Source organism: Apodemus sylvaticus, chromosome 23 (genome assembly GCF_947179515.1).
Source record: "Apodemus sylvaticus chromosome 23, mApoSyl1.1, whole genome shotgun sequence".
Classification (NCBI taxonomy): Eukaryota; Metazoa; Chordata; class Mammalia; order Rodentia; family Muridae; genus Apodemus; species Apodemus sylvaticus.
In genome coordinates, this window is record NC_067494.1 from 51,740,030 (window position 1) to 51,765,977 (window position 25,948).

At 41.2% G+C, this 25,948-nt stretch overlaps 2 protein-coding genes across 4 annotated transcripts in view; both read left to right on the top strand.

The window, feature by feature from the left end:
- Lix1 (limb and CNS expressed 1) overlaps nucleotides 1–8,688 on the top strand; it is a 55,700-nt gene extending 47,012 nt beyond the window's left edge. Inside the window, exons 5-6 of the mRNA XM_052169460.1 lie at nucleotides 6,117–6,194; nucleotides 8,232–8,688. Of these exons, the coding sequence (XP_052025420.1) occupies nucleotides 6,117–6,194; nucleotides 8,232–8,519 (366 nt within the window). The 3' untranslated portion in view covers nucleotides 8,520–8,688. The remainder of the gene's footprint in view (nucleotides 1–6,116; nucleotides 6,195–8,231) is intronic.
- The window catches only part of LOC127673655 (zinc finger protein 431-like), an 826,992-nt gene that overhangs the window by 524,766 nt on the left and 276,278 nt on the right, over nucleotides 1–25,948 (top strand). The window lies entirely within an intron of this gene.

Here is a 25,948-nt window from a genome sequence, read left to right on the forward strand (position 1 = left end):
ACAAAAGTTTATGGACAAATAATGTTTATCATGGTAAAACCTAATCATTGCTTTGCAGCTGAGGCCCGACGCCACTAACGTTTCTCTGAAGTGGTTGAGTACACGTGGAATGGACTGGATGGGTTTAGTCTTATTCTGTTCCATATCTGTAGATCTGTTTCTTCATTCGTGTATAAATCTGAGGAAATACCAGTATTGCTCCACAGTGCCGGGGTGAAACTGAAATACGATGCAATGAGAAGAGTCTAGAACAGCCTGGCTGGCACGGTAAACACTCCAGGAAGGCCAAGGATGACTCTGGAGGACTGAATTACTTTAAAACACCAGAGGCAACACACACACACAACACACACACCATGTAATCACAAGCTTCACAAGAGGTTAGGAAACTCCCTGCCAAAATGCTTTATGGCCCCCTCCCTTACAATAAAAGGGGGAAACTATACAGGGTCTATAATGCTCCCCTACAATAACCTCAAACAAAGGAGAAAATAACAGGTAAAAAGAATGGCAGAGGAGAAAATACATGCATTTAAAAACATGTAGACCTGTGTGTGGGTGCCCATCACTTTACACCTGTGAGCTTGCCCATTTTGAAATTCATTTTTCTTGTCTACTAAATAAAAAGAATAGTGTCACTTTATAGACCTGGACATTTATAAAGCATCCAGAATAGCTCTTCTCATAAGAAAAAAAGTCATTTAGTCATACATTTCTTTGCACACACACACACACACACACCACACACACACAGATATATATATATGTATATATATATATACACACACAGATATATATATACATATATATATATTATTGTCACCACTGTACAAAGAAGTTGTATATGATTTAGTGGAAATTGTACAAATGATGATTTTGAGTATAGTTGGCATCGTCTGCCCAAGCTGAAGCCTTTTTTTTCTTTTTCTGAATTATTTTTTCTTAAAACTCCTTCTAAGTACTATGAAAGACTCTCTACTCCATCTCTGGCCCATATCACTTTAACCCTTGCCTTGCTGGCCTGCTTTCTGTGTGGTCCGTAGTAAGGTAGTTAAATGATATATAATCACTTAACTCACACTCTGGAAAAGCTTCATAAAGAAGGCCAGGAGCAGGACAAGGACAAAGGGAAAGAGAAGGCAGGAAAACCCCAACCCTCGGGTCAGGAGGGAGGACCCAGGGAGCCCTGCTTTCCCTTCCGCTTGCCTGCTGTGGCCTAGCACGTTCCATGGGGTCTGGGCAGATGTTATCAGCTTGTGTCTACACATAAAGGGAAATGAATACAGACTTGTATTCTCTCTCTGCAGAGGTACAAATCACTGCCCCCTCCCGCGGAGGTTGTTACAGAAGAGGTTTGGGTCTTGGAATGGTTGACTAAAGCGTAGAAAAACAAGGCTGGTGTCTCCGGACTGCCCCTGGGTTTTCAGTGGGCCGGTCCTGCTGCGCTGAGGCTCCGCGGTGGGCTTCAGTCTACCTTCACTCCGTGGAAGGGAAGGAGCTGCCTATTGTGAGGCGGCCTTGCCAGAGAGAAAGCGGCCTGCTGCTAGGGGGAGGGGCAGGAGCCGCAAGCAGCGGGCGCTGGGTCTTGTCAAGGTCAGATTCTAGGCAGAATTTGACTGAAGCTGGTTAATATATTTATTCTGAAGACTAATGCAATCCAAGGAAGAGTTGTTTATTTACATCTGTGCTAAATTCTCCAGGTCGCCTTTTAAAGCCTCATCCCATAAACAAATTTCCTCTTAAACTCATTTTCTTGGGTGGGGAGACGGTGCCCACCTGTTTTCCAAGTTCTCCGTTTACAGTGTTTGTTTTTCTTATTTCTGAGGAATCACAGAACCACGTCAGCCTCCCAAACTTCCAGAAGAGGCCACTAACTCGAAGTGGCTCGGAGCGGCTGAGAAGCCATTGGGAAACCAGACAGGCAGTTTCCAGGACAGAGCCCAGTTGTTGCAGGATTAAACGAAACGAATAACAAAATAAAACAGGGAGCTGGGGACTGTGGAGAGCAGCAACTGCAATTTTAAAACGCAGGCTTTATTACCATTCAGTTTACAATTCACTTTGCTGATCAAGACCAGTTAGATAATTCGTGGGGCTCAGTGCAAAATAGAAATGCCAGGGCCTTTGTGCAAAAACTGTTAAGTTGAGGATCAAAGCCAGGGCAGTTTGCTGAGACAAACCCAGAAAGGCCCAGACAAGGACAGGCAAGTGATACATCAATCTTGGCACAAAATCCAAAGAGATGCTTTTAAAAGCTAAATGATTAAGATAGACAATGTTAGCCGGGCGTTGGTGGTGCAGGCCTGTAATCCCAGCACTTGGGAGGCAGAGGCAGGCGGATTTCTGAGTTCGAGGCCAGCCTGGTCTACAGAGTGAATTCCCAGTCAGCCAAGGATACACAGAGAAACCCTGTCTCGGGGGAAAAAAAAAAGACAATATTATACAACAATGTATTTTAACTTCAAAATGATTACAAAAAGCCATCTTAATAAACAAAATACAAAGGAAAAAAACAACTTTTTTTTCTTTTTAAGACGAAGTTTCAGTAGTCCAGGCTCGCCTTGAACACGAAGGATCTGCCCCCGCTGCCTCCTCAGTACTGGAAGGGAACATGTGTGCTCTGATGACTGGCACAAAATACAGGTTTTTAAAAGATCAGAACATTCATGAATAACCTCTCCCAGTTTAAACCTTGCCTCGCATACCTCACCCCAGTGAGTCCAGCCAGGCTCCCAAACCTAACCGATTAGCCTATTTAACAAACTCTACCACAGAAGAATGGAGCAAGTCCTCACAGAGTAGGTGACTCCAAGTTCCTGTGCAGTAGGTCCAGGCTTGATCAGGTTCAAAGTCAGGGTGAAAACCAGGCAGCAGGGCTCACCGTGAAACCAGAAAACAATTCTTTCCAGAAGTGCTCTGAAATTGTGCATGGGTTTCCCTTTCCGTCAGACAGATGAGTGTGGAAGCAGTGCTGCCCTAAGCATAATTTTTACTCAGGAAGTTGCAAAAACACCTGTAATCCTAGCAGCATTCAGGAGGAAGAGGCAGGTGGATCTCTGAGTTCGAGACCAGCCTTGTGCACATAACTGAGCTCCAGGACAGCCAGAGTTACAGTGTGACCCTGTCTTGAAAAAAAAACACAAACAAACAAACAAACAAAACAACAACAAGCAACCAACCGGGCAAACAAAGCAAACCAACAACAAAAAAGAATTTGGTCTTGTGAAAGGAAATAGGGAAATGGAGCAGAAGTGTGTGTAAGTAGTTAGGTATACCTTACACAATGGTGGCAAGGGTTTATACACTGCAGGGCAAAAGCTAGACCTGGAGAGAAAGAATGTGGCTGAGAAGGTGGTCCCCTTCCATAAGGAAATGTGAGAACCAGAGCCACACTCAGGAGGAAGCACTGTTAAGACAAACCAGAGCAGTGGAGGTGAATGACTTCTTTCTAGAGGCAAGAAGCATTCCAGCCTTTGTAGGAAGCCCTCGGGAGATAAAGGTTGCCAAGGGGCATGAGAAAGCTTTCTGGTTCTGGTCACAGTATATCCACGAGTTGTAAAATTCTGGGCGATTCTCTAGTTGGATGCACAACAGTCCATCTACAAGAAGCAGGCACTGGTGCAGAGAGATGAGAATGTGGTCTCAGAAGATCCCAAAGGAGAAAGAATCCACCATCAACAAAAACCGTCAGAGAGGAAATCAGGAGCCATATTAGCAATACGTTATTTGGCAGACAGAGTCATCTCAGGGAAATGTTACAGTGAGTACTAGAAACCGCAAGACAGGTCCAGCCTCTCTCCTTCGCCTGCCAAATTTACATAGGGCCTGTGAGCATATGTCAACGGTAGGGGGCTTGCGGAGCATGAACAAGGTTCTGCTTTTGATCTCCAGAACTAAATTTAAACCCAACTGCAGATTTGGGATAGGCAAGGGGTCAACTGAAGAAGCAGAGCGATTTGTTGTTGTTGTTGTTGTTCATTAAAAAGTAAATACAGGGATGTAGAGATATAGCTCAGGCTGAAGTGCTTACACTCAGACAAGGGGACTTTAATTCTGCCATCAGCATGAACGTAAGAACCAAGGCACACGGCTCAAACCTGTCGTCTGAGCGGTAGGAAGATGGAGACAGGAAGATACTTACGGCTTGCTGGCAGTCTAGCCAAATCAGTGAGTTCCGAGTTCAGTGAGACCCTGTCTCTACACTCTTACTCATATTCTTGTACACATCCACCCATGTGTACATGTATGTGTCTACATGACACACAAATAAAAACATAATGAGTGCAAAATTCAAGCAGATTTTTAATGTGAAATCAAAGAAACTTCCGAGTATAGAGAATTCTTATTCACTTAGTGGCTACAAAGCCACAATGTCACGAACGGCAATAGTATGTGTGGGTTTGAAGGGAGCATTGGGGAAGGCAGCAGAACTTTACTCTCCTGAGCAACAAGGGGGACTCTGATGAATAGATTGACAGGCAGTCTGTTGAAGTGATGCGACTTTTTCATATTCCTGTAGTGATGCACACTGGAGTGAAACTGCATGGAGCCAGAGAGAAGGTCCAAACAGGGGAAGTCTCTGGGCATTTGATTTGGAACACTGGGCAGTGGGGTCTTTGTTCGGTGTGGAGGGACCAACTTAGTTTATATTTGTGTGATGTTTAATTATTAATAGGAAACAAATGGTTTTGCTTTTACTTCAAGTTCAGTGGTACACATTGTGTGCTGGAGTAAAGACAACGTGCTCAACTGTATCTCAGGATGAAAACCAGTAATAGCAACTTTAAAGCTGAGACTAGTGCTCAGCTAATAATCCTCTAATAATCCTACATTTCCGAAACGTACCAGATGATCCTAATGTGCCTGCAACCGAAGCCTATACCTTTCAGAAGAAAACCACGTTCCTGCACAAACAGAAGTAAAGACAGCCAGTAAACCGCTGTCATTACGAATCGTCAGGAGGACATCTGCCTAGATGCTAAGATTACATAACTATTTTTACAAGCAGGAAGTTTCTTAATCATATAATGTTATTTTCCAATGTTTACATGGTTGTGGTTTACAGTATCGATCCATAATTTATGTCTAGCTAAATAACAAAACAAAACAGAGAACGAAAGCTAAATCCCTGAAGAAGTAAAACACAGCTAAGTGCAGTGGGGAACTGCTAGCTGTGACCACATTAGGGAAATGGAAGTACTCAGCCTGCTGGTCTTCTGCTCCCTGGTGTCAGGCAGGGAAGCCGGAACAGAGCTGACAGGTCCCTGTTGTGCTGTCTCAAGGCTAAAAACACTGAATGCGGAACCCTTTAAGGTGAACACAACCCCACACTGTCCATATTTTAAGGCATTCTTAAAGTAGAGAGATTCACCTCTCTTTGCCTTCCTTCCTCCCTCTCTTTATCCTGCCCCCTTTCCTGCTTTTTGAAAAAGTCAGGTGAATAATATATTTCAACTTATTGACATGGAACTTTAGCATGAGTGAGTCTATTTTGTTTGGTCTGTTTTGGGTCAAATATTGAAAAGAGTATGGTTCAAAGCAAATGGACTCTTATAAAGTTTACTTAGTAATAATATAGGCTTATTTATTCTTCAGTTTAAAGTTTTATAATTTCAGTTGTTTTCTTTAATGTCAGTCACATGATTTAAAAACCTAAAACCTTTTAGGTGTTTATATCCATTATGTATGCAGGGTTCAGTAATGGAACTTAATTCTTCAATTTGTTCTCTAAAAAATGAACATTTGAAATGTTTTCAGTCTCTGCCTATTAAAACATGCTATAACACAGACATAACTTTGTATGTTAATTTTCCTATGTTCTGACATACTTAAGTAACTTTTGGTGTGTACAATTATTTTTACATGTATATTTTTAGTGTTGAAAGATACTTGTCAGTCACTTAGTCATTTTGTATTGAAAATTGCATAAAGCAAGGGAACGGAGATTATACTTCAGGGGCCTCTGGGCTCTATTCTTTGGAAAGTCCCAAGGTATATGAATGACCATATCACACATCTTGTTTCTTTTGCTTTTGGGGATCAGACTTACATCTGCTCGGCTCTTACTGACATGTAATTCTGCTTTAAGATCACTGACAGATGTTTGGGCTTTGTAGGAACTAATGACCATTTTCCAACTACTGCACTGGAACGGCAGCCTGAAAGCTCTCCGTGAGACAAAGTGCTCTCGACAGGTGAGACGCCCGCTGGAGACAGGTTGGCGTGCTGGGGACAATGTCAGGGGCTTATCAGACTTTGTTCAGACACTTCTGTTCACATTTCGCACACACTGACTAAAACCTCCTCTGTTTTTGCATGTCTTTGTTTTAAAATGATATTTACCTATCAAGTTAAGAGCAGGGACAAGTGAAGACACTGAGTCGGAGAGTGCCACGCACTAAGAACACTGGCATGGCACGGGGTCGATCTGAACACCCACTCACTGAAAGCAGAAGGAAGTAACCATTAAGACACGATGGGTTCGAGGTAGGGTACTGGATCTGGGCCCTCTTGCACTCTCCAGTACAGAAAGAAAGGGAATGAGCTGCTTTTAAAACCTCCTCTCTAAACACAGACAGAGTCATCACACCAAAGGTGTGGTTATTTCTCAACCACTAAAAAGTTCCTCAAAAGCAGCAGAAAGGATCGTGAAGTTGGACACCCTCAAATTTAGTCACCTTAATTTTATGGGTTTGGGGTTTCACCTTTGTTTTCCAGAGGCGATGTCTCAGTATGTCTTCATCACTTAGAATAAGAGCCCTTCCTCTTCTTAGTACCAAATGTAAAGCCTAGCCTGGGTATTTCACACTTTCTCCATGTTGTCCTCTGAGATGTATCCTTTCTCTACACACAACTACAACTTGGAAGACAATAATTGATTGTTGAGAATTTCCTAATAAGATTTTTTTTTTTTAATGAAGAACTGAGCCTCTAATAGCGAGATGAGGGCGGAGGCACTGCAGCCCCAGGAGATTTGAGTTGTTCTTTGCTTAGGAAGTCTGGCTCTCAAATTGTCAAAGATGGCTGACAATGGCTCGGGCTATTTTTCCCCCCTTTCCTTTGATTTTATTAAAGTCCTTTGAAATATGTTGGGTTGGTTATAAACACTTTTCCATGATTGTTTTTAATTTGTTAAGGTCATAAATAAATACCATATGGTCTTGAAAATAAAAATAAGCAATGCATCCGTTCCCCATGATCAAACATGTATATGACAGCATGATGGATTGATATTTTTTTTCAGAGGAGAATTGAAAGGAATGGTTAATTTTTAATTGTTTGCAAAAGCGAGAAACAGTGTATCACAAAGGTATCTTTGTAATACCTATAATGCTAATCGCCCATTCAACCATATATTTTTGAAGCTTATCCCTGTGCTTATTGTGAGCTACTTGGATATTTATGTTAACAAAGTGTTCACCAGTCTGTAATGCAGAACTGAGCCAATAAATGAGGTGGACTAAAGTCTCTTGCAATGGCCCAGCTTACTCAGGGCATCTGACAATTTACACTTTGAGAGTTAAGAAGAGCCACATGAGTAAAGTATACAATCACAAGGGCGAGCTGCACGTGGCAGACAAGCCGTGCACGGCCTTCCACAGAGGCACGAGCCAGTCGTAATGGATAATCTGACGTAAACTCACTCCTATCTGCTACCCCTGGAAAGAGCGTGAAAATAGTCTTTGAACGCTTACGTTTTTAAGGAAACTGAGGTCACAAGATTCTTCGTGTCTTGTATCGACGGACTGTCTCTGACCCGCCAGAACATTTATGAAAATGTAGGCACTGTTACTTGGTACCTCCCAACTAGTCCATCTAATTTAAATTAACCCACCTCATCTGGTCTATGTCTGCCGCGTGGCCTGTTACCCCTCACGCAGACCAGGCACCTGTTCATTCCACCCCTGCTTCCTATCTGGACCCGGAAGTCCTACCTTTTCTCTCCCTCTTAACTATTGGCCGTCAGATCATTTTTAAACCAATCAGAAGGTGAGGGAGATCCTGGCACTTGGGAGGCAGAGGCAGGCGGATTTCTGAGTTCGAGGCCAGCCTGGTCTACAGAGTGAGTTCCAGGACAGCCAGGGCTACACAGAGAAACCCTGTCTCAAAAAAACTAAATCCAAACATCAAACAAACAAAAAACAAAAATTTGAGGAGGTATGGAAGTCTCTGCACACACGCACCTTTGTTTCTCTTTATTGACACTCTGAATTTTTGTTTCTTGGTTCTAGGAAGTCATCTCCTATTATTCCCAATATTCTTTAGATGAAAAGATGCGCAGCCACATGGCCCTGGACTGGATCATGAAGGAGCGCGAATCACCAGGAATTCTCTCTCAAGAGCTGCGTGTGGCCCTGGAGCAGCTGGAGGAAGCCAGGAAGGCGGGACAAGAACTACGATTTTACAAAGAAAAAAAAGAAATCCTGAGCTTGGCTCTGACTCAGATCTACAGTGACCCTGACCCTTCCTCACCCAGCGATGACCAACTAAGCCTCACGGCTCTGTGTGGCTATCATTAGCACGACCCAGGGCTCAGGTTTCCTGAGGACTTTCACGTCAGGAATCTACTAGACAGAAGTTGTTAGAAATCTTAGCATGCTAGTCATTACCGGAAGGCTGCACTGTTCCTACACAGTGTCTTCACAGAATGGGAGGCTAGGGTCGACCGGTCCAGATCCCAACTTCCTACTTCACGTATGTTTCCAACCATTCCCTTAATGGTTCTACTTCTGAGTGAAAGAAAAACAACAAAACTGCTTTAGAAAGTATTCTTCAGGGTTTGATCTAATCTAAAAAGCCTAGTTGACATGTGCCTTGCTAAATTTTATGCATTGCTTCACGCAACAGTCCAGTATAGCAGCCTCGAAGAAAACAGCAGCCAGGACTTGGGGAAGTGATATTTTTACGACACAGTTTCTCTGTGTAGCTGTGGCTGTCCTGAAACTTGTCTATAGATCAGGCATCAGATTGTCCTTGAACTCAGAGATCTGCCTGTGTCTGCCTTCTGAGTACTGGGATTAAAGACATGTGCCACAACCACCTGGCTTATAACAATGTTTTAAATACTTACGATTAAATAAACAGTACAGATGATTTTTTTAAAAGAAAATGTTCAATATTCAGCATGTGTTGAACCCTCCTCAAAATTACTGCATTCTCATTATATATTTTGAAATTAGCTTTAATAACAAAAATCATCGCATATATTTCTCAGACAAGATGATGCACATAACCACCCTATTCCAGGGTCCTAAAAAGGTTATGGTGTGTATGTAACGTTAGAGGATTTCATTTAAAAATGATATTTTAACAAAAATCATATCACTTCCCATAATGAGGCTACATGTCATCAGGAAGAAAAACTTTAGGCTTTTGTAATCTTGAGAAGGAATTAGGATTTTTTTTTTTTTGGTTTGTTGAATAAATTTTAAGTGAAAGAAATTTCTATTTCATTTTTTGTCCCACAAAATCTCTATCATTTCAAATGCAGCACATTGCCACATGTTGGTTGTGATCTATACATGCGGTATAGCTTTACAGTATTTGTCAATGTCCACCTCAGAAGACTGATAATCTAACCAGATTACAAGTGCTTGGGTAGGTCAGTATCAAACTTCGCTTCTCTTTTATAATCATGACACTGTACAAATTCTCTGAACTGAAAATTATGTAGACTACTTTCCTCGGAATAATCTCAGAAGCTTCAGCAAAAGCAACAAAGGTTATGGTCATGGCTGGCCCTATCTAACAGCAAAGCAATTTCGGCCAGGACATTGCGCCGACAGAGTATCACACATGTCTGTGTCACTGGCACGGAGGAATATAGGAAAGGGACAAGACAAACACTGGCTCGTGTCTTGTTCTTTATACTACACTGTAGAAAGGGACGAGAGTAAAGGAGTCTGTAAGAAGATGGAGTCGTGAAGGTGGTGGCTGTTACTGCTATGAACTCCCTGAAAATTGGATAAAAAGCTAGTGCTACTTTGTTTCCCATCCAATTCCCCTGTAAAAGAAATCTCAACTCAATCAGTAACAAAACAAGCTATAAGCCTAGACCGGGCAGATCTCCCACTACACTACTCTATTTATCCCATCTATATTATCCCATAGAACTTGCAGTTTCTCCAGGGCACGAGCTTCTCTCTCTGCAGCCTCTATGTCGATCCCTCGTAGCTCCTCCCCTTCCTGTTGATCCCCCGAGGCTCCTCCCCTAAACTCTCTGCTCCTCCCCCTTCCTCCTGCCCAATCATTGGCTCAAGCCTTTATTTGAAAAGTTAAGGTGGGGAGAAGGTTCACAAAGCAACTCCTCATCTGCAGGCCCTCTGAGGAGTGGAATTAGCATCAAAATACACGCCCAGGACTATCCACAGCAAACAGCCACAGACTATCTCATAGCAAAATATAACAGTTTCATAAAACATATGGCCCTGCCCCAAAATTTATGGATTAGCCCACAGTATCATTGACCTTTAGTTTGAAGCTCACAATTTTAAAAGCATATATAGTCTTCACATCAGAGATATACCCTTCACGTCAGAGAGAAATAATAACCTGTAGACCGTATTTTTAAAGATACAACTATCATTCTGAAATCAAGAATTGTATTGTTAGCTGGAGTGTTAGCACTCTGGGAGGCAGAGGCAGGCGGATTTCTGAGTTCAAGGTCAGCCTGGTCTACAGAGTGAGTTCCAGGACAGCCAGGGATATACAGAGAAACCCTGTCTCAAAAAAAAAAAAAAATCCAAAAAACCAAAAAGTCACCCCCCAACTCCCCCCCCACCCCCCCCACCCCCGCAAAAAAGGAATTGTATTGTTTGGGTCATGATAATTTAATTTTTATAAAAATCAAAATATGCCTTGTCGTTATGGGAAAAGAAAAGAAACAGACAAACTAGACACTAAACTTTGGCACCTCATCAGAATATTACAGATTTAATAAAATCATTATTCCTTCAATATTCTGAATTTGGCTATTATTATTATTAGCTACAGTTCATGTGTGCTTTTGCTCTTAACATTAACTATTTCTAGAAAAGCAAAAGAATCAAGTCCTTGGATGTGTTCTTCACTGAGAATCTGGTCACCTCAGTCTGGATATAAACAAATGGGGGGGAAAAAAGCCCAAAAGTTTATAACTCTCCTATTTCTTTGGGGGAAAAAAAAATCTTTTCAGCCAAAGTTCTCAGGTGTTTTTCTTTATAGCCTATGTCAGACTATCAAAGTTTTCCTCACCTTTCACTATGTTTATAGGTAAACACTAACACAAACATTGTCACCTTATGTTTTTGTGGTGCTCATAAAAATTCAAATCACGGAAATGGTCTCCAGTGTTGATACAGTTTTCATCTAGAGTTCCAGTATCATAGAACTCATTTTCTCTATCCCAGCGTTTTTTTTTCGGTTGTGCATGTAAAATACTCAAAGAACTTTACATTTTTTTTTACATGGTCAGATTGTTTCAAGGTGAAATCAGACTTTTTGGGTGCATGGTCCATGCATCAGTCTTGTGTGTCTCTCATCAGACAGTTCTAAAGCATCGCAAAGTTGAAAGGCACGGCCTGCTTTCTCTCGTCATCACGGACTCAAGTCCACGACCTGACCTGTAGAGCCACTGTCTAACTTTGATCTTGGACCCAAACCCAAATTTAGAACTCTTTCAGGCAGATACTTTTAGGTCGATACTTTTCCTTCCTTGAACATGTTTTCTCTGTAACCCAGAACTAAAAGAAGAAATGTGTGTACACACACACACACACACACACACACACACATACACATACACGGTGGGGGGGGGCGGTGTCAGTTTACATTTTAACAGCTAAAAAGCAGAAAAGATGAATACAAGAAGAAGCCACAGCAAAGTACAACCCGGACAGACACACTTTCAGTGATGGACCCCAACCAGGGTCCATCCCTTATGAACTCCCAACAATACCATCCTATTACCAATCCATGAAGGATTTATAATCCATTAATTAGGTTAGAGCTCTCATAGTCTAATTATCCCTGGAAATGTTATCACAGACTAATCTAATCTCCTAGGTGCTTTTCATTATAACTAACAACTCAAATGATCCAGACTCTGCCCCTGGGTGTGTGTGGACCCCTTTTTTCTATACTGATGTGCGCCATGTCCACAGAATCACCTCAGATCCTTACTTTTTTCCATTTTGTTTTGTTTTGTTTTGTTTTGTTTAAGTTCTGAAGTATTGCAGAACTACTGAGCAAATTCCAGGCAGTTCTAGGTTATTTAATATTTTTTTCCATGCGTCTGACCACACTCCAGGCTTTGATATCCCAGCCTGAAATTACTCAATACATCCTTCACAGAGCAGCGTAGCCCTGGCCTCGCAGGGAAGAACATGCAGAAGAGTATCCTTCTGGCAGCTAGAAATTAGCAGAAGGGGCAAAGAGCTATGCTTTTCCTCTCAAAAGGGCTCCTTGGCACCAACATTTGGGTATTACTTCTAAGTACCCTACTAGGAGCCAAACAACTCATTTCTTTCCATCTAAGTAAACCTTGGTCATATTTTTGTCTGAGAGAAAAACTGGTGTAGGAAAAAGTGAGAAGAACTTTACTCTTAGAGCTTTTGATTTCCAATGAATGCTGGCTTCCAGTGGGAAATACCAGACTGCAATTTACTGGCAGTTCCTAGTTTCGGCATGAATTGTATTCCATAAGTTCATTTGTAAACAAATTAATTCAACTCTGAGGGTGGTGCATGTGTGTGTGTGTGTGTGTGTGTGTGTGAGTGTGAGTGTGTGCAAGCGTGCGTGTGTGTGTGTGTGTGTGTGTGTATGAGCGTGAGTGTGCGTGCGTGTGTGTCTGAGTGTGCACGCGCACGTGTGTGTATGAGTGTGAGTGTGCGCGCGTGTGTGTGCGCGTGCGTGTGTGTGTGTGTGAGTGTGCGCTGTGTGTGTGCGCGTGCATGCGCGCGCGCGTGTGTGTGAGTGTGCGCGTGTGTGCGTGTGTGTGTGTGTGAGTGTGAGTGTGCGTGCGTGCGTGCATGCGTGCGTGTGTGTGCGTGTGTGTATGAGTGTGAGTGTGCGTGTGCGTGTGTGTGTGTGTGTGTGTGTGTGTGTGTGTGTGTGTGTGTGTGTGTGTAAGAGCGAGACCAGAATTGTTTGCAATTTTCCCAGACTACTTAGAGTACCTAAAATTTTGATCCACGAAACCTGAGTCTGATAAAGCAAGCAGTTTAGGTTTGGGTCAATGGTCAAGCACTTGCCTAGCACGAGCAAGGCCTTTATTTGCTTTCCAGATCCAAACAGTAGAACAAGGAACAGCTGTGTGTGTAGGGCCTTATGCTAAAACACATCCCTGGGATAATTTCTCATTTCCAGATTGGCTGTCTTTTTTTCCTTCCCTTTACTCCCTACCCCCCCCCCCCCATTTAATCATGGTTTCTTCTGTCAAATTTCTGAAAACAAACCAAACAAAAAGGATGGCTTTTTTCTACCTGAAAAAACAAACCAGGATTTGACATCTTTGCATGGTTGTTCATGGCTATGCACACACATACTCGTGATTGTGCGTGTCTCAGAGTTTGCTTTTTTTTTTTTTTTTTTTTTGGTTTTGAGACAGGGTTTCTCTGTGTAGCCCTGGCTGTCCTGGGACTCACTCTGTAGACCAGGCTGGCCTCGAACTCAGAAATCTGCCTCCCAAGTGCTGGGATTAAAGGTCCCACCTCTGCCCAGCTAGGGTTTGCTTTCTTAATTTCTGTGTCCATTTTTACTGTGGTTCTTTCCTGATGCAACAAGAAAGTAGCCATCTGTGTAAGTCGCCTTACCGGTTCCAGTCCAAGAACCAAGCACCATCATGATGCTTTTGTCCTATGTCTGTTTCTGAGTTGATGGTTGTGGTCAGACCTGTGGTACCTGTCTGTCTGTCTGTCTGTCTACAACCAGTGGTCAAGTAAAGCCCATCTAGACAACTCAGACATAGTGGGAAAGGAGGAGGGCAAAATACGGGTTCAGTTACCAGAGGGGAAAAATGTAATTTCTCAAGATATTTTAAATCTATTTCCTTGGGCTGGAGAGATGGCTCAGCTGTTAAGAGCACTGACTGCTCTTCCAAAGGTCCTGAGTTCAAATCCCAGCAACTACATAAGATCTCACGCCCTCTTCTGGTATGTCTGAAGACAGCTACAGTGTACTTACATATAATAAATAAATAAATCTTTAAAAGAAAAAAACAAAAAAACTATTTCCTTCTCAAAGTCCTTCGAAGACAGCATAAACAATAGAAGAAATACAGTCTCTTCAACCAGAAATTGGGAAAAAGACTTCTGGGTAGACAAAGCAACAGATGTGTACCGTGAATACATTTTACCACTTCCAAAAACATCAAATTCTTCCTTCGAGGACAAACTGCCACTATTAAAGATATTCAAAAGAATGCTCTCCCCAGAGGGGAAATCTGAAAATGCTTCCAGACCAATCACAGAGGAACACACAGACAGACACCCTGAGGAATGTTGCTCATTTATACGTACGAACTCTGTTGCCCACAAAAATCTAATCACTCATATTAGTCTTCAGTCACACTTCATATATCTGCAGAACTGATGAATTGGTGCTATGCAAGTGAGCCAGAAATTTTCCCCTGGTCTGTTTCTGCTGGGCACTGGCTTTCAGTATCAGAGGCTGCTAACACTCCTAAATGAAAGGGGAAATTGTTAACCCAACAAATGCAAACAGTCGGAGCACAAAAATCTACAGTTCAATAGCCCAGATCCTTTACTCATCCCTACTTGAGACTGAGTTATTTAAAAACCTTAAGCATGCCTTGCTGATCTGTGAGTTGTGACAGTCACAATGTAATGTAGGACACATGTTATTCTGAAGTGATCTACTGTGTCTACCCAGACATCGTACTAGTCCCGCAAGTGATTTGTTGATGAAACCGGGAAGTAAATACACAGTATTTGGTGAAAGATGGTTTCCAAAGAGAAAACTGGAAAACACAGATGATCTGTTGAGATTCCAGATTGCTAGGAAAACTGAAAAGTAAATTTGAGACTACACCGGCCTATAATTAAAAAGAATGAGATGCTTTACCCTTTCAGTTAATAAGCAAAATGATCTCGACTATCTATCATCTAGCTAGCTAGTTAGCTAGCTGTCTGTCTGTCTGTCTGTCTACTATCATTTATCATCTCTACCTATTTGTCTATTGGATAAAAACCTTTGATCACAAAACCACTAGTGCAAATAAATTTTTAAAAAATAAGAGAGGAAGCTGGGCAGTGGTGGCGCATGCCTTTAATCCCAGCACTCTGGGAGGCAGAGGCAGGCGGATTTCTGACTTCATGACCAGCCTAGTCTCCAGAATGAGTTCCAGGACAGCCAGAGCTACACAGAGAAACCCTGTCTCGAGAAACAAGAACAACAAAGAGAGAGAGAGAGAGAGAGAGAGAGAGAGAGAGAAAGGAGTCTTCATGTATCACCAATACAAAAATATAGTCCCTTTTATCATAAATCACAACATTTGTTAAAGATGAAGTTTGGTAACTTAAGACAACTTTCCTTCAACTTTGCCTTGTATTTAGTGCATTCTTGTTGGCAACATGTTTGGGATCTTTTCTTATTCCTTCGTGTTGATCAAGGGCAGTGTCTCTTTATCCCGTTTACCGGTTGACTGTGAAAAACTGACAGGACTTGGCTCGCTCTCTGTGGAAAAGAAGGTTCAGTGGACTGTGTCTTCAACCTGGCACCTTCAACCGGGGCATTGCAAGTGCCACACATGTTGACAGTAGGATTTACAGGGGAGGGAAACACCTCAGAAAGTATATATCCAGCCGGGTGGTGGTGGCGCTTGCATTTAATCCCAGCACTTGGGAGGCAGAGGCAGGCGGATTTCTGAGTTCGAGGCCAGCCTGGTCTACAGAGTGAGTTCCAGGATAGCCAGGGCTACACAGAGAAACTCTGTCTCGGAAAAAAAAAAAACAACCAACCAAACAAACAAACAACAAAAGTATATATCTAGCTAGAAAAGCGTGTGTCGGGGTTAAAATAATGGAGTAAGCTGAAAGTCTTTCTACGCAAAAGAAGGGAGCAAGACCCCGAGGGTGAATGACGAATTGTACCATTGGGCTCAGAAAATGACACCTGGCTTTACAGTGCTTTGATTCGTTGAGTTCAAGATGTAAAAATCTCTCTGGTCTCCTGCCTTTTTTTCACTCACAGCACAGGGAGGGGCTTTTTTTTTTTTCTGACATCCTCTTATCTTATAAAAGGTTGACACTCCTTAAAGGAACTCTACTCTCTTGGTCGGGCCCCCTACGAATCTCATCAACCAAGGAAAATAAGCCGCCACGCCCAGACGCATTGATATAGATGACATCCTTCTCGGCAGGCTCCTCTGGGATAGTTTCTATTTCTCAGAGAGTTTTCATTTCCACTATTAGACAGTCTTTATTCACCATACATCCCTTCCCTTTCCCTCCCCAAACTTGTCACCAGTCCCTTGATTTAACCACCCAGCCTGCCGCGCGCGTCTTCAAGCCTTGGCTAGTCTGTTATGCTCATAATGAAAGGGATGGTTTTCCTGTTAATCTCTCCTCTTCCATTTATTTCCTGAATTTAATTTTTTTATAAAAACTTCAGAACAGAACGTTTTCTCTTCCTCACAATACTTACTGCAAAACAGAAGGCTTTCGTTCTAAGTCTGCAACCTTATTTTCCCCAAAGCCTACAAAGATTATCCTTTGCTGGACTCAATCTTCCGGTTTCTTTTCCATGTTGTCTAGTCACACATTACATTTACTTGATTCAAATTACTTTGTAGTCGTATTGAGAATTAAAGTTCTGTAGAACTACTCAAAGTAAATTGACTGTGTAGTAATAAAGACATTCTCATTAACATTTTCTCCCAATAAAGCTAATCTGTTTCTTTTTCTCTCTCCTTTCCCCCTTTCTCCTGCCTTACTTCCTTTTATTGTTGTATTGGCTTACTGTCTATCATTTGCAAGGAGTATTACGTATATGTATTATTTTACAACCATCCGATTTGCTAGAAAAGTACGCAAAGTTTTTCTTTGCCCAATTGGTTTTTTGTAATGATGAAACTGAAAGTCCTTTATATTCAATTATATCCGTTATAGATGTCCTTTATCTAGACCCCACCAGCTTCTCTGTCTTGATACCAAAAATACTTCTTATATTCAACAGTAAGAAAAGACGGCTAACTTGCATTTTTTTTCTGTTTAAGTTTTACAAAAATGGGGATCTTTATCAGTGGCCAGTTAGTTCCCAGAGGTAAACCATGAGGTGCTCAAGAGGGAACAAGGGAGAGGTCCCAAAACTAACCACAAACGAGAATCTCCTTTTATGAGCCCCCAAAGAAGGCAAATAGTCCATTGTGGGAAACATTCGAGCTTAACAGGAGTTAGAAGAGACCCCAGCACTCATGGACGTTTTCTGGAAGATAAATGTCAAAGTGAATGTTTTGGAGTCAAAGAACAAAAACAGCTATTTTAATAGAGTTCACACTTTCCCCAACAGCAGATAGACTATAACTATTCATTGCCAGTCTGATTTGGGTAGTAATGATCCCCCAAACTGGAATTTCTTCTTTTGTAACTCGTGTTGTACTTGAATGTCTCCCATAATAGAGTACTTGCCTTCTTTCTGGGCACTTTTTAATTTTATTGTTTATAATGGAAAACGTTGAAATGTTCCTCAGCAGGTGGTGAAGTCGTTTATAGTCCATCTTTCCCTGTGCTGTCCTGCATGGTAGTGATGGTAGTGCCAAGGTACCATACCTACAAATCATTAACGATTCTATGAGTGCACAACAGAGTTTTAAAACATGAAGTAAACAGCTTCAGTAATAATTTGGTATGAATTTGTTTGTGTGCACATGTATGTTTGCATGTGTGTGGTACATGAGGTCAACACTGGAGATGTGTGTGGAAGGCTGAAGGTGTGAGTCTTCCCTGGTTACTCTACCACAAGGTCACCCAGATGAACCCAGAGCTCACAACCGGACTCGTCTAACCAGCCAGCTTGCTCTGAGGACTGCTGTTTTTACTTTTAGAGAGTTAGAGTGAGAGACTGACTGCTGCGACACCCACATACCATCCCCACTCAGATCGGAAAATCCAAACTCTTCGTCATGCCTGTGCAGCAAGCACATTATCCACTTAGCCATCTCCCTTGCCCTATTAATAATTTTTACGTACCTACATGCAGAAATTATATCAGATATGACCCGTCCAGCAGGTCCAGTTATTCCCGGGTTCCGAAGAGGCACTACCTGAGGGTCAAAAATGGGGGGAAAGAGAGAAGGGAGGCCAAGCACGCTAAGAAAGACAAGTCAGTCTGGGTTGTGTCATGGCTTCATTTAATGTCGGGGAGGTAAGTGGGTTTTAAGGCTTACAGAGAAGGAATTGACCTTCACACAAGAGCAAAGGAGGGTGGAGATACCCCTAGTAATCGAAGCAGGAAGCGAGGAGGTCAGCCGGTGAGGACACCTGGGAGTTAACACCGGCAGGAACATTCCGCGGTTAGGGCAGGAACTTGCACTCGCACCTACAGCTCATGGGGAAGGCTCTAGTTAATTGTTCTCATATTTTAGCAGCCACCACCTTAGGGCCATGAGTAAGCATTAAATCTGAATAGCTCAGGACGGCTTCCCACACAGATATATTGGATAAATATATTCTTAAAGCTTATTTTGTCTATGTCTTTTTGTCCTTTAAGAAATTTTTTTTTATTATTTGTGTTTTTGTATGTGTACATGACATGTGATCTGGCTTGTGTTGAAGCTAGAAGACAAGTTTATAGAATCAGCTCTTTCTACCCAGCCGTATGGGGGCTTATGGGATCTAATTTATGTCATCATACTTGCATGGCAAGAACTTTTAGACTAGTTCTTAATTAATCAATGGAAAAATGAATTTCAAAATTATACATAAAATTCAAATCCCTTAAGCAAATTAAACATGAATGGAAATAACAAGTTTGGTGAAACATGAGGCTAGCATCTCAGGAAAGGCATAGACTTGAGCGAAGAAGGGCAGTAAGTTGCAATTTCATTCAATGGGAAAACATTTTAAATCAAAGCTGAAAGCTAAAATGTGGCAGTTTCAGGATTTAATGTTGGTTAATATCCAAATATGGTTTTTGCCATGTATTAGTCATAGAAATTTCTTTCAATGTAAAATTGTGCATTTCTTTTTAATAGTATGGGAAAATGTTCTTATTACTACTATCAATGTATTTTTACCTCAAAAAAAGTTAACAAGAAAATAAAATTTCTTGCTCCCGTGGTAGGAAACAAGCAGGGATCCTGCTGCTCTGTACGTTGGTTCTTTTGTTGTGTCCCTCAGCGGTTGGTAACAATGGATAATGACTTAAATTCCATTCTGCTTTAGCTATCTGATGCTTCTGTTGGAAAAGTGAAACCATAGCTGGACATTCCTGAAGAAAGAGGGTCTCATGTTTTATGAAAGTACATTTAGAAGGAGAAAAGAGTCTAATAAACGTTAAACTACTTTATCTCATTTTTATAGCATGTTTAGCTCTGGTTTGTGTTCCTATTACTTGATATTCTATCTTAGTCATTTAATGTTATTTCATGTACACCTTTCCATTTGTTATTATGTTTACCAAACTTGTCCTGAATAGCACGTCATCAGCAAGTTTATTTGCTCTTCAGAGGAATTTTGTTTCCAGTCTCTGGTACCTTCAGTGGCACCATCCTGAAGAATATCATACAAACACTGTCTCCATCTGATTTATTTTTTTTCAAGTAGTATACAAACTCTCATAGTAAATATTTTCAGTGATTATTTTATGACAATTTTCATCTAAATGAACTTGATTACTTTTCGAAATCATGATATTATTTAAAGTGAAACCAGTAACAAATGGTTTGAATATTTTGAAATAGTTAACATGTAAAAACATCTTGGCATATATTACCAAGTCAGATTACTCTCCAAAAAGGGAGCTAAATATAGATGTAACATATGAGGTATAACTTCCCACAATGCCACCATTTTAAGTCTCAGAATTATTGTGATTGCTGTTCTAATAAGCAAGTTTTTTCTTTAAAACAATCTATATACACACTTTATTATGAAAAGCAAACGCTAAATTTCAATCCTATGATCTGACAAAGAATCTACTCAGGACTCATATCACTTTGTCCTTCACGTTTTCCATTTGTAATAGTGAATTTTCATTCAACCAAAAGAGAAAAAAAAGAGGTATCTATTATCATATATCATATAATAGCTTTTATCATAGAGATAAGAAGCCATAATCAATTTTATGAAAAGACAAAGACTTATGACTCATAGAAAGTGTCCATATCTTTCATTAGGTATTGTATCACCCTGAGCTTTAGATCTCTGGGGGGGCAAACCGCCAGGGGTCTGCCTGCGCTCAGGAACTGAGCTCATAGGCGGTTCGTCTGCCAGACCTCCGGGCGTGGGACCTGTGTCCTGCCTGGAGACCAGCACAGGGAGAGAAGCCCCGTGGCCATATTTATTGCCTGCTGGAGCAGAAGAGCTTCATTAGGTACTGTATCACCCTGAGCTTTAGATCTCTGGGGGTGCAAGCCACCAGGGGTCTGCCTGCACTCAGGAACTGAGCACATACGTGGTTCATCTGCCAGTCCGCCGGGCGTGGGGCCTGTGTCCTGCCTGGAGAGCTTTAGATCTCTGGGAGTGCAAACAGCCAGAGGTCTGCCTGTGCCCACGACCTGAGCACACAGGTGGTTCCTCTCGCAGTTGGTTGGTCATGGGGCCTGTATCCTTTGCAGAGAACAGCAGAGGGAGCTACTCCCATGGCCATCTTTGTGGCCTGCCAGGGCAGAAAAACATCACTAGGTACTGTATTATCCTGAGCTTAAGATCTCTGGAGGTGCAAATCTCCAGGGGTCTGTCTGCGCCCAGGACCTAAGAACATAGGCGGCTTATCTGGTTGGTCGTGGGGCCTGTGTCCTACGTGAGAATCAACAGAGGGAGTGACCCCCCCCCTCACCATCTTTGCTCCATAACAGAGCAGTCTGAGAATACCTGGTTCACCTTGACAACCCAAGTATAACATTTCCTGAGGCAAGACTGAGCAGGGCTCCAAAGGCACAAAAGAGGAAGGCAGCATATCAGTAATCTGTGCCAGAGGAAACCCAGTCATCCAGTGTCTCGGAAATAGCCCTAAAGGTCCACAATAGGTTGTGGCACCAGCCAGTGACAATAAGACCATCTAACACCAGTGAGAACTAGATGGCTAAAGGCAAGCGTAGGAACGTTGCTAACAGAAACCAAGGCATTATGGCAGCATCTGAACCCAATTCTCCAACAACAGCAAGTCCTGGATACCCCAACACACCAGAAAAACAAGAGTTGGGTTTAAAAGCACTGGTAAGGATGCTGTTAGAGGAAACACATGAAGGACATAAATAAATCTCTTAAAGAAATTCAGGAGAAAAATGATCAAAAGCTAGAAGCCCTTACAAGGGAAACACAAAAATCACTTAAAGAAATTCAGGACAATATGGGTCAGAAGTTTGTAGCCAATAAGGAGGAAATGCAAAATTCACTTAAAAAAATACAGGAGAAGTTTGATCAACAGGCAGAAGTCATGAAAGAGGAAACACAAAAATCTCTCAAAGTATTAGAGGAAAACACAAACAAGCAAATGACAGAACTGAGCAAAAACTTCCAGGATCTGAAAACAGAAGTAGAAACAAGTAAGAAAGCACAAAGGGAGATATCTTTGGAGATAGAAAACCTTGGGAAGAAATCAGGGACCATAGATGCAAATATCAACAACAGAATACAAGAGATAGAAGAAAGAATCTCAGATGCCGAAGATACAATAGAAACCATGGACTCAACAGTCAAAGAAAATGCAAAATGCAAAAAGCTTGTAACCCAAAACATCCAGGAAATCCAGGACACAATGAGAAAGCCAAATCTAAGGATTATAGGCATTGATGAGAGTGAAGATTTATAACTTAAAGGGCCAGCAAATATCTTCAACAAAATTATGGAAGAAAACTTTCCTAAACTAAAGAGAGAGATGCCCATGAATATAAAAGAAGCCCATAGAACTCCAAACAGACTGGACCAGAACAGAACTACCTCGCATCACATAATAATCAAAACCCCAAATGTAATAAACAAAGAGAATACTTAGGGCAGTAAGAGAAAAAGGGCAAGTAACATATAAAGGAAGACCTATCAGAATTACACCAGACTTCTCACCAGAGACCATGAAAGCTAGAAGATCCTGAGCAGAGCTCATGCAGACTCTAAGAGAACACAAATGCCAGCCAAGACTACTATACCCAGTGAAACTCTCAATCACTATAGATGAAGAAACCAAGATATTCCATGACAAAACCAAATTTACATAATATCTTTCCACAAACCCAGCCCTACAAAGGATAATAGGGGGAAAACACCATTACAATGAGGGAAACTATACCCTGGGAAAAGCAGGATATTAAGCTTCTTTCATCAAACCCAAAAGAAGATAACCACACAAATATAAAATTAACATCAAAAATGATGGGAAGCAATAACCACTACTCCTTAATATCTCTTAACATCAATGGACTCAATTCCCCAATAAAAAGACATAGACTAACAGACTAGTTATGTAAACAAGACCCTACATTTTGCTGCATACAGGAAACACACCTCAGTGTCAAAGACAAAAACTACCTTAGAGTAAAAGGTTGGAAGACAATTCTACAAGCAAATGGTCTCAGGAAACAATCTGGAGTTGCCATTCTAATATCAGATAAAATTGACTTTCAACCTAACGGCATCAAAAGAGACATGGAAGGTCACTTCTTGCTGGTCAAAAGAAAAATCCAACAAGAAGAACTCTCAATCCTGAACATCTATGCTCCAAATACAAGGGTGCCCTCATTCATAAAAGAAACTTTACTAAAGCTCAAAGTACACATTGCACCTAACACAATAATTGTGGGTGACTTCAACACTCCACTCTCATCAATGGACCGATCAGGAAAACAGAAACTAAACAGGAAGACAGTGAAACTAATTGAGGCTTTGGACCAATTGGATTTAACAGATATATATAGAACTTTTCATCCCAAAGCAAAAGATTATACCTTTTTCTCAGCACTTCATGGTACCTTCTCCAAAATTGATCATATAGTAGGTCACAAGACAGACCTCAACAAATATAAGAAGATTGAAATAATCCTATGCCTTCTATCAGATCACTATGGAGTAAAAGTGGTCTTTAATAACAATAAAAACAACAGAAAGCCCACATATACATGGAAACTGAACAATACTCTACTCAATGATACCTTGGTAAAGGAAGAAAGAAAGAAAGAAATCAAAGATTTTTTAGAATTTAACGAAATTGAAGGCACAACATACACAAATCTATGGGACAAAATGAAAGCAGTGCTAAGAGGAAAATTCATAGCTTTGAGTGCCTCCAAATGGAAATTCGAGGGAGCATACACTAGAAGATTAAAGGAACAACTGAAAACCCTGGAACAAAAAGAAGCTAATTCACCCAGGAGGAGGAGAAGACAGGAAATCATCAACTCAGAGCTGAAATCAATCAAGTAGAAACCAAGAGAACCATACAAAGAATCAACAAGACCAAAAGCTGGTTCTTTGAAAAAATCAACAAGACAGATAAACCCTTAGCCAGACTAACCAAAGGGCACAGAGAAAGTATCCAAATTAACAAAATTAGAAATGAAAAGGGAGCCGGGCGGTGGTGGCACACACCTGTAATCCCAGCACTCTGGGAGGCAGAGGCAGGCAGATTTCTGAGTTCAAGGCCAGCCTGGTCTACAGAGTGAGTTCCAGGACAGCCAGGGCTATACAGAGAAACCCTGTCTCGGAAAAAACCAAATCCAAAAAACAAAACAACAACAACAACAAAAAACAAAACAAAACAAAAAAAAGAAATGAAAAGGGAGATATTACAACAGAAACTGAGGAAATTCAAAAAATTATCAGATCCTACTATAAAAGCCTGTACTCAACACAACTGGAGAATCTGGAGGAAATGGACTTAGACAGATACCAAATACCAAAATTAAACCAGGGTCAAATAGATCATCTAAACAGACCCATAACCCCTAAAGAAATAGAAGGGGGTCATAGATAACCTTCCGACCAAAAAAATCACAGTTCCAGGTGGTTTCAATGCAGAATTCTATAAGACCTTCAAAGAAGACTTAACACCAATACTCTTCAAACTATTCTACCAAATAGAAACAGAAGGAACACTACCCAACTCCTTCTATGAAGCCACAATTATGCTGATACCAAAACCACACAAAGATCCAACTAAGAAAGAGAATGTCAGGCCAATTTCCCTTATGAATATTGGTGCAAAATTACTCAATAAAATTCTTGCCCACCGAATCCAAGAACACATCAAAACGATCATCCACCAGGATCAAGTAGGCTTCATCCCAGGGATGCAGGGATGGTTCAATATAAGGAAATCCATAAATGCTATCCACTACATAAACTCAAAGAAAAAAACCACATGATCATTTCATTAGATGCTGAAAAGGCATTTGACAAAATTCAGCATCCTTTCATGCTAAAAGTCTTGGAAAGGACATGAATTCAAGGCCCATATCTAAACATAGTAAAAGCAATATACAGCAAACCGGTAGCCAACATCAAACTAAATGGAGAGAAACTTGAAGCAATCCCACTAAAATCAGGGACTAAATAAGGCTGCCCCCTCTCTCCATATCTTTTTAATATAGTTCTTGAAGTCCTATCTAGAGCAATTAGACAACACAAGGAGGTCAAAGGGATACAAATTGGAAAGGAAGAAGTCAAACTATCACTATTTGCAGATGATATGATAGTATACTTAAGTGATCCAAAAAATTCTACCAGAGAACTCCTACAGCTGATAAACAACTTCAGCAAAGTGGCTGGCTACAAAATCAACTCAAGCAAATCAGTAGCCTTTATATACTCAAAAGATAAGCAGACTGAGAAAGAAATTAGGGAAATGACACCCTTCACAATAGCCACAAACAGCATCAAGTATCTTGGGGTGACTCTAACCAAACAGGTGAAAGACCTATATGACAAGAACTTCAGATCTCTCAAGAAGGAAATCGAAGAAGATCTCAGAAAAATGGAAAAATCTTCCATGCTCATGGATTGGCAGGATTAATATAGTTAAAATAGCCATATTGCCAAAGGCAATCTACAGATTCAATGCAATCCCCATCAAAATCCCAACCCAGTTCTTCATAGAGCTAGAAAGAGCAATGCTCAAATTCATCTGGAATAACAAAAAACCCAGGATAGCTAAAACTATTCTCAACAGTAAAAGAACTTCAGGGGAATTCAGTATCCCAGACCTCAAACTTTACTACAGAGCAATAGTGATAAAAACTGCATGGTATTGGTACAATGTCAGGCAAGCGGATCAACGGAATAGGATTGAAGACCCAGAAATGAACCCACACACCTATGATCACTTGATCTTCGACAAAGGAGCTGAAAGCATCCAGTGGAAAAAAGATAGTCTTTTCAACAAATGGTGCTGGTTCAATTGGAGGTCAGCATGCAGAAGAATGTGAATCGATCCATTCTTATCTCCTTGTACTAAGCTCAACTCCAAATGGATCAAGGACCTCCACATAAAACCTGAAACTAATAGATAAAGAAACTGGTGAAGACCCTTGAGGACATGGGCACAGGGGAAAAGTTCCTGAAGAGAACACCAATAGCTTATGCTCTAAGATCAAGAATTGACAAATGGGACCTCATAAAACTACAAAGTTTCTGTAAGGCAAAGGACACTGTCAAAAGGACAAAACATCAACCAACAGATTGGGAAAGGATCTTCACCAACCCTAAATCTGACAGAGGGCTAATATCTAATATATACAGAGAACTCAAGAAGGTAGAACCTAGAGAACCAAATAACCCCATTAAAAAGTGGGGTACCGAAC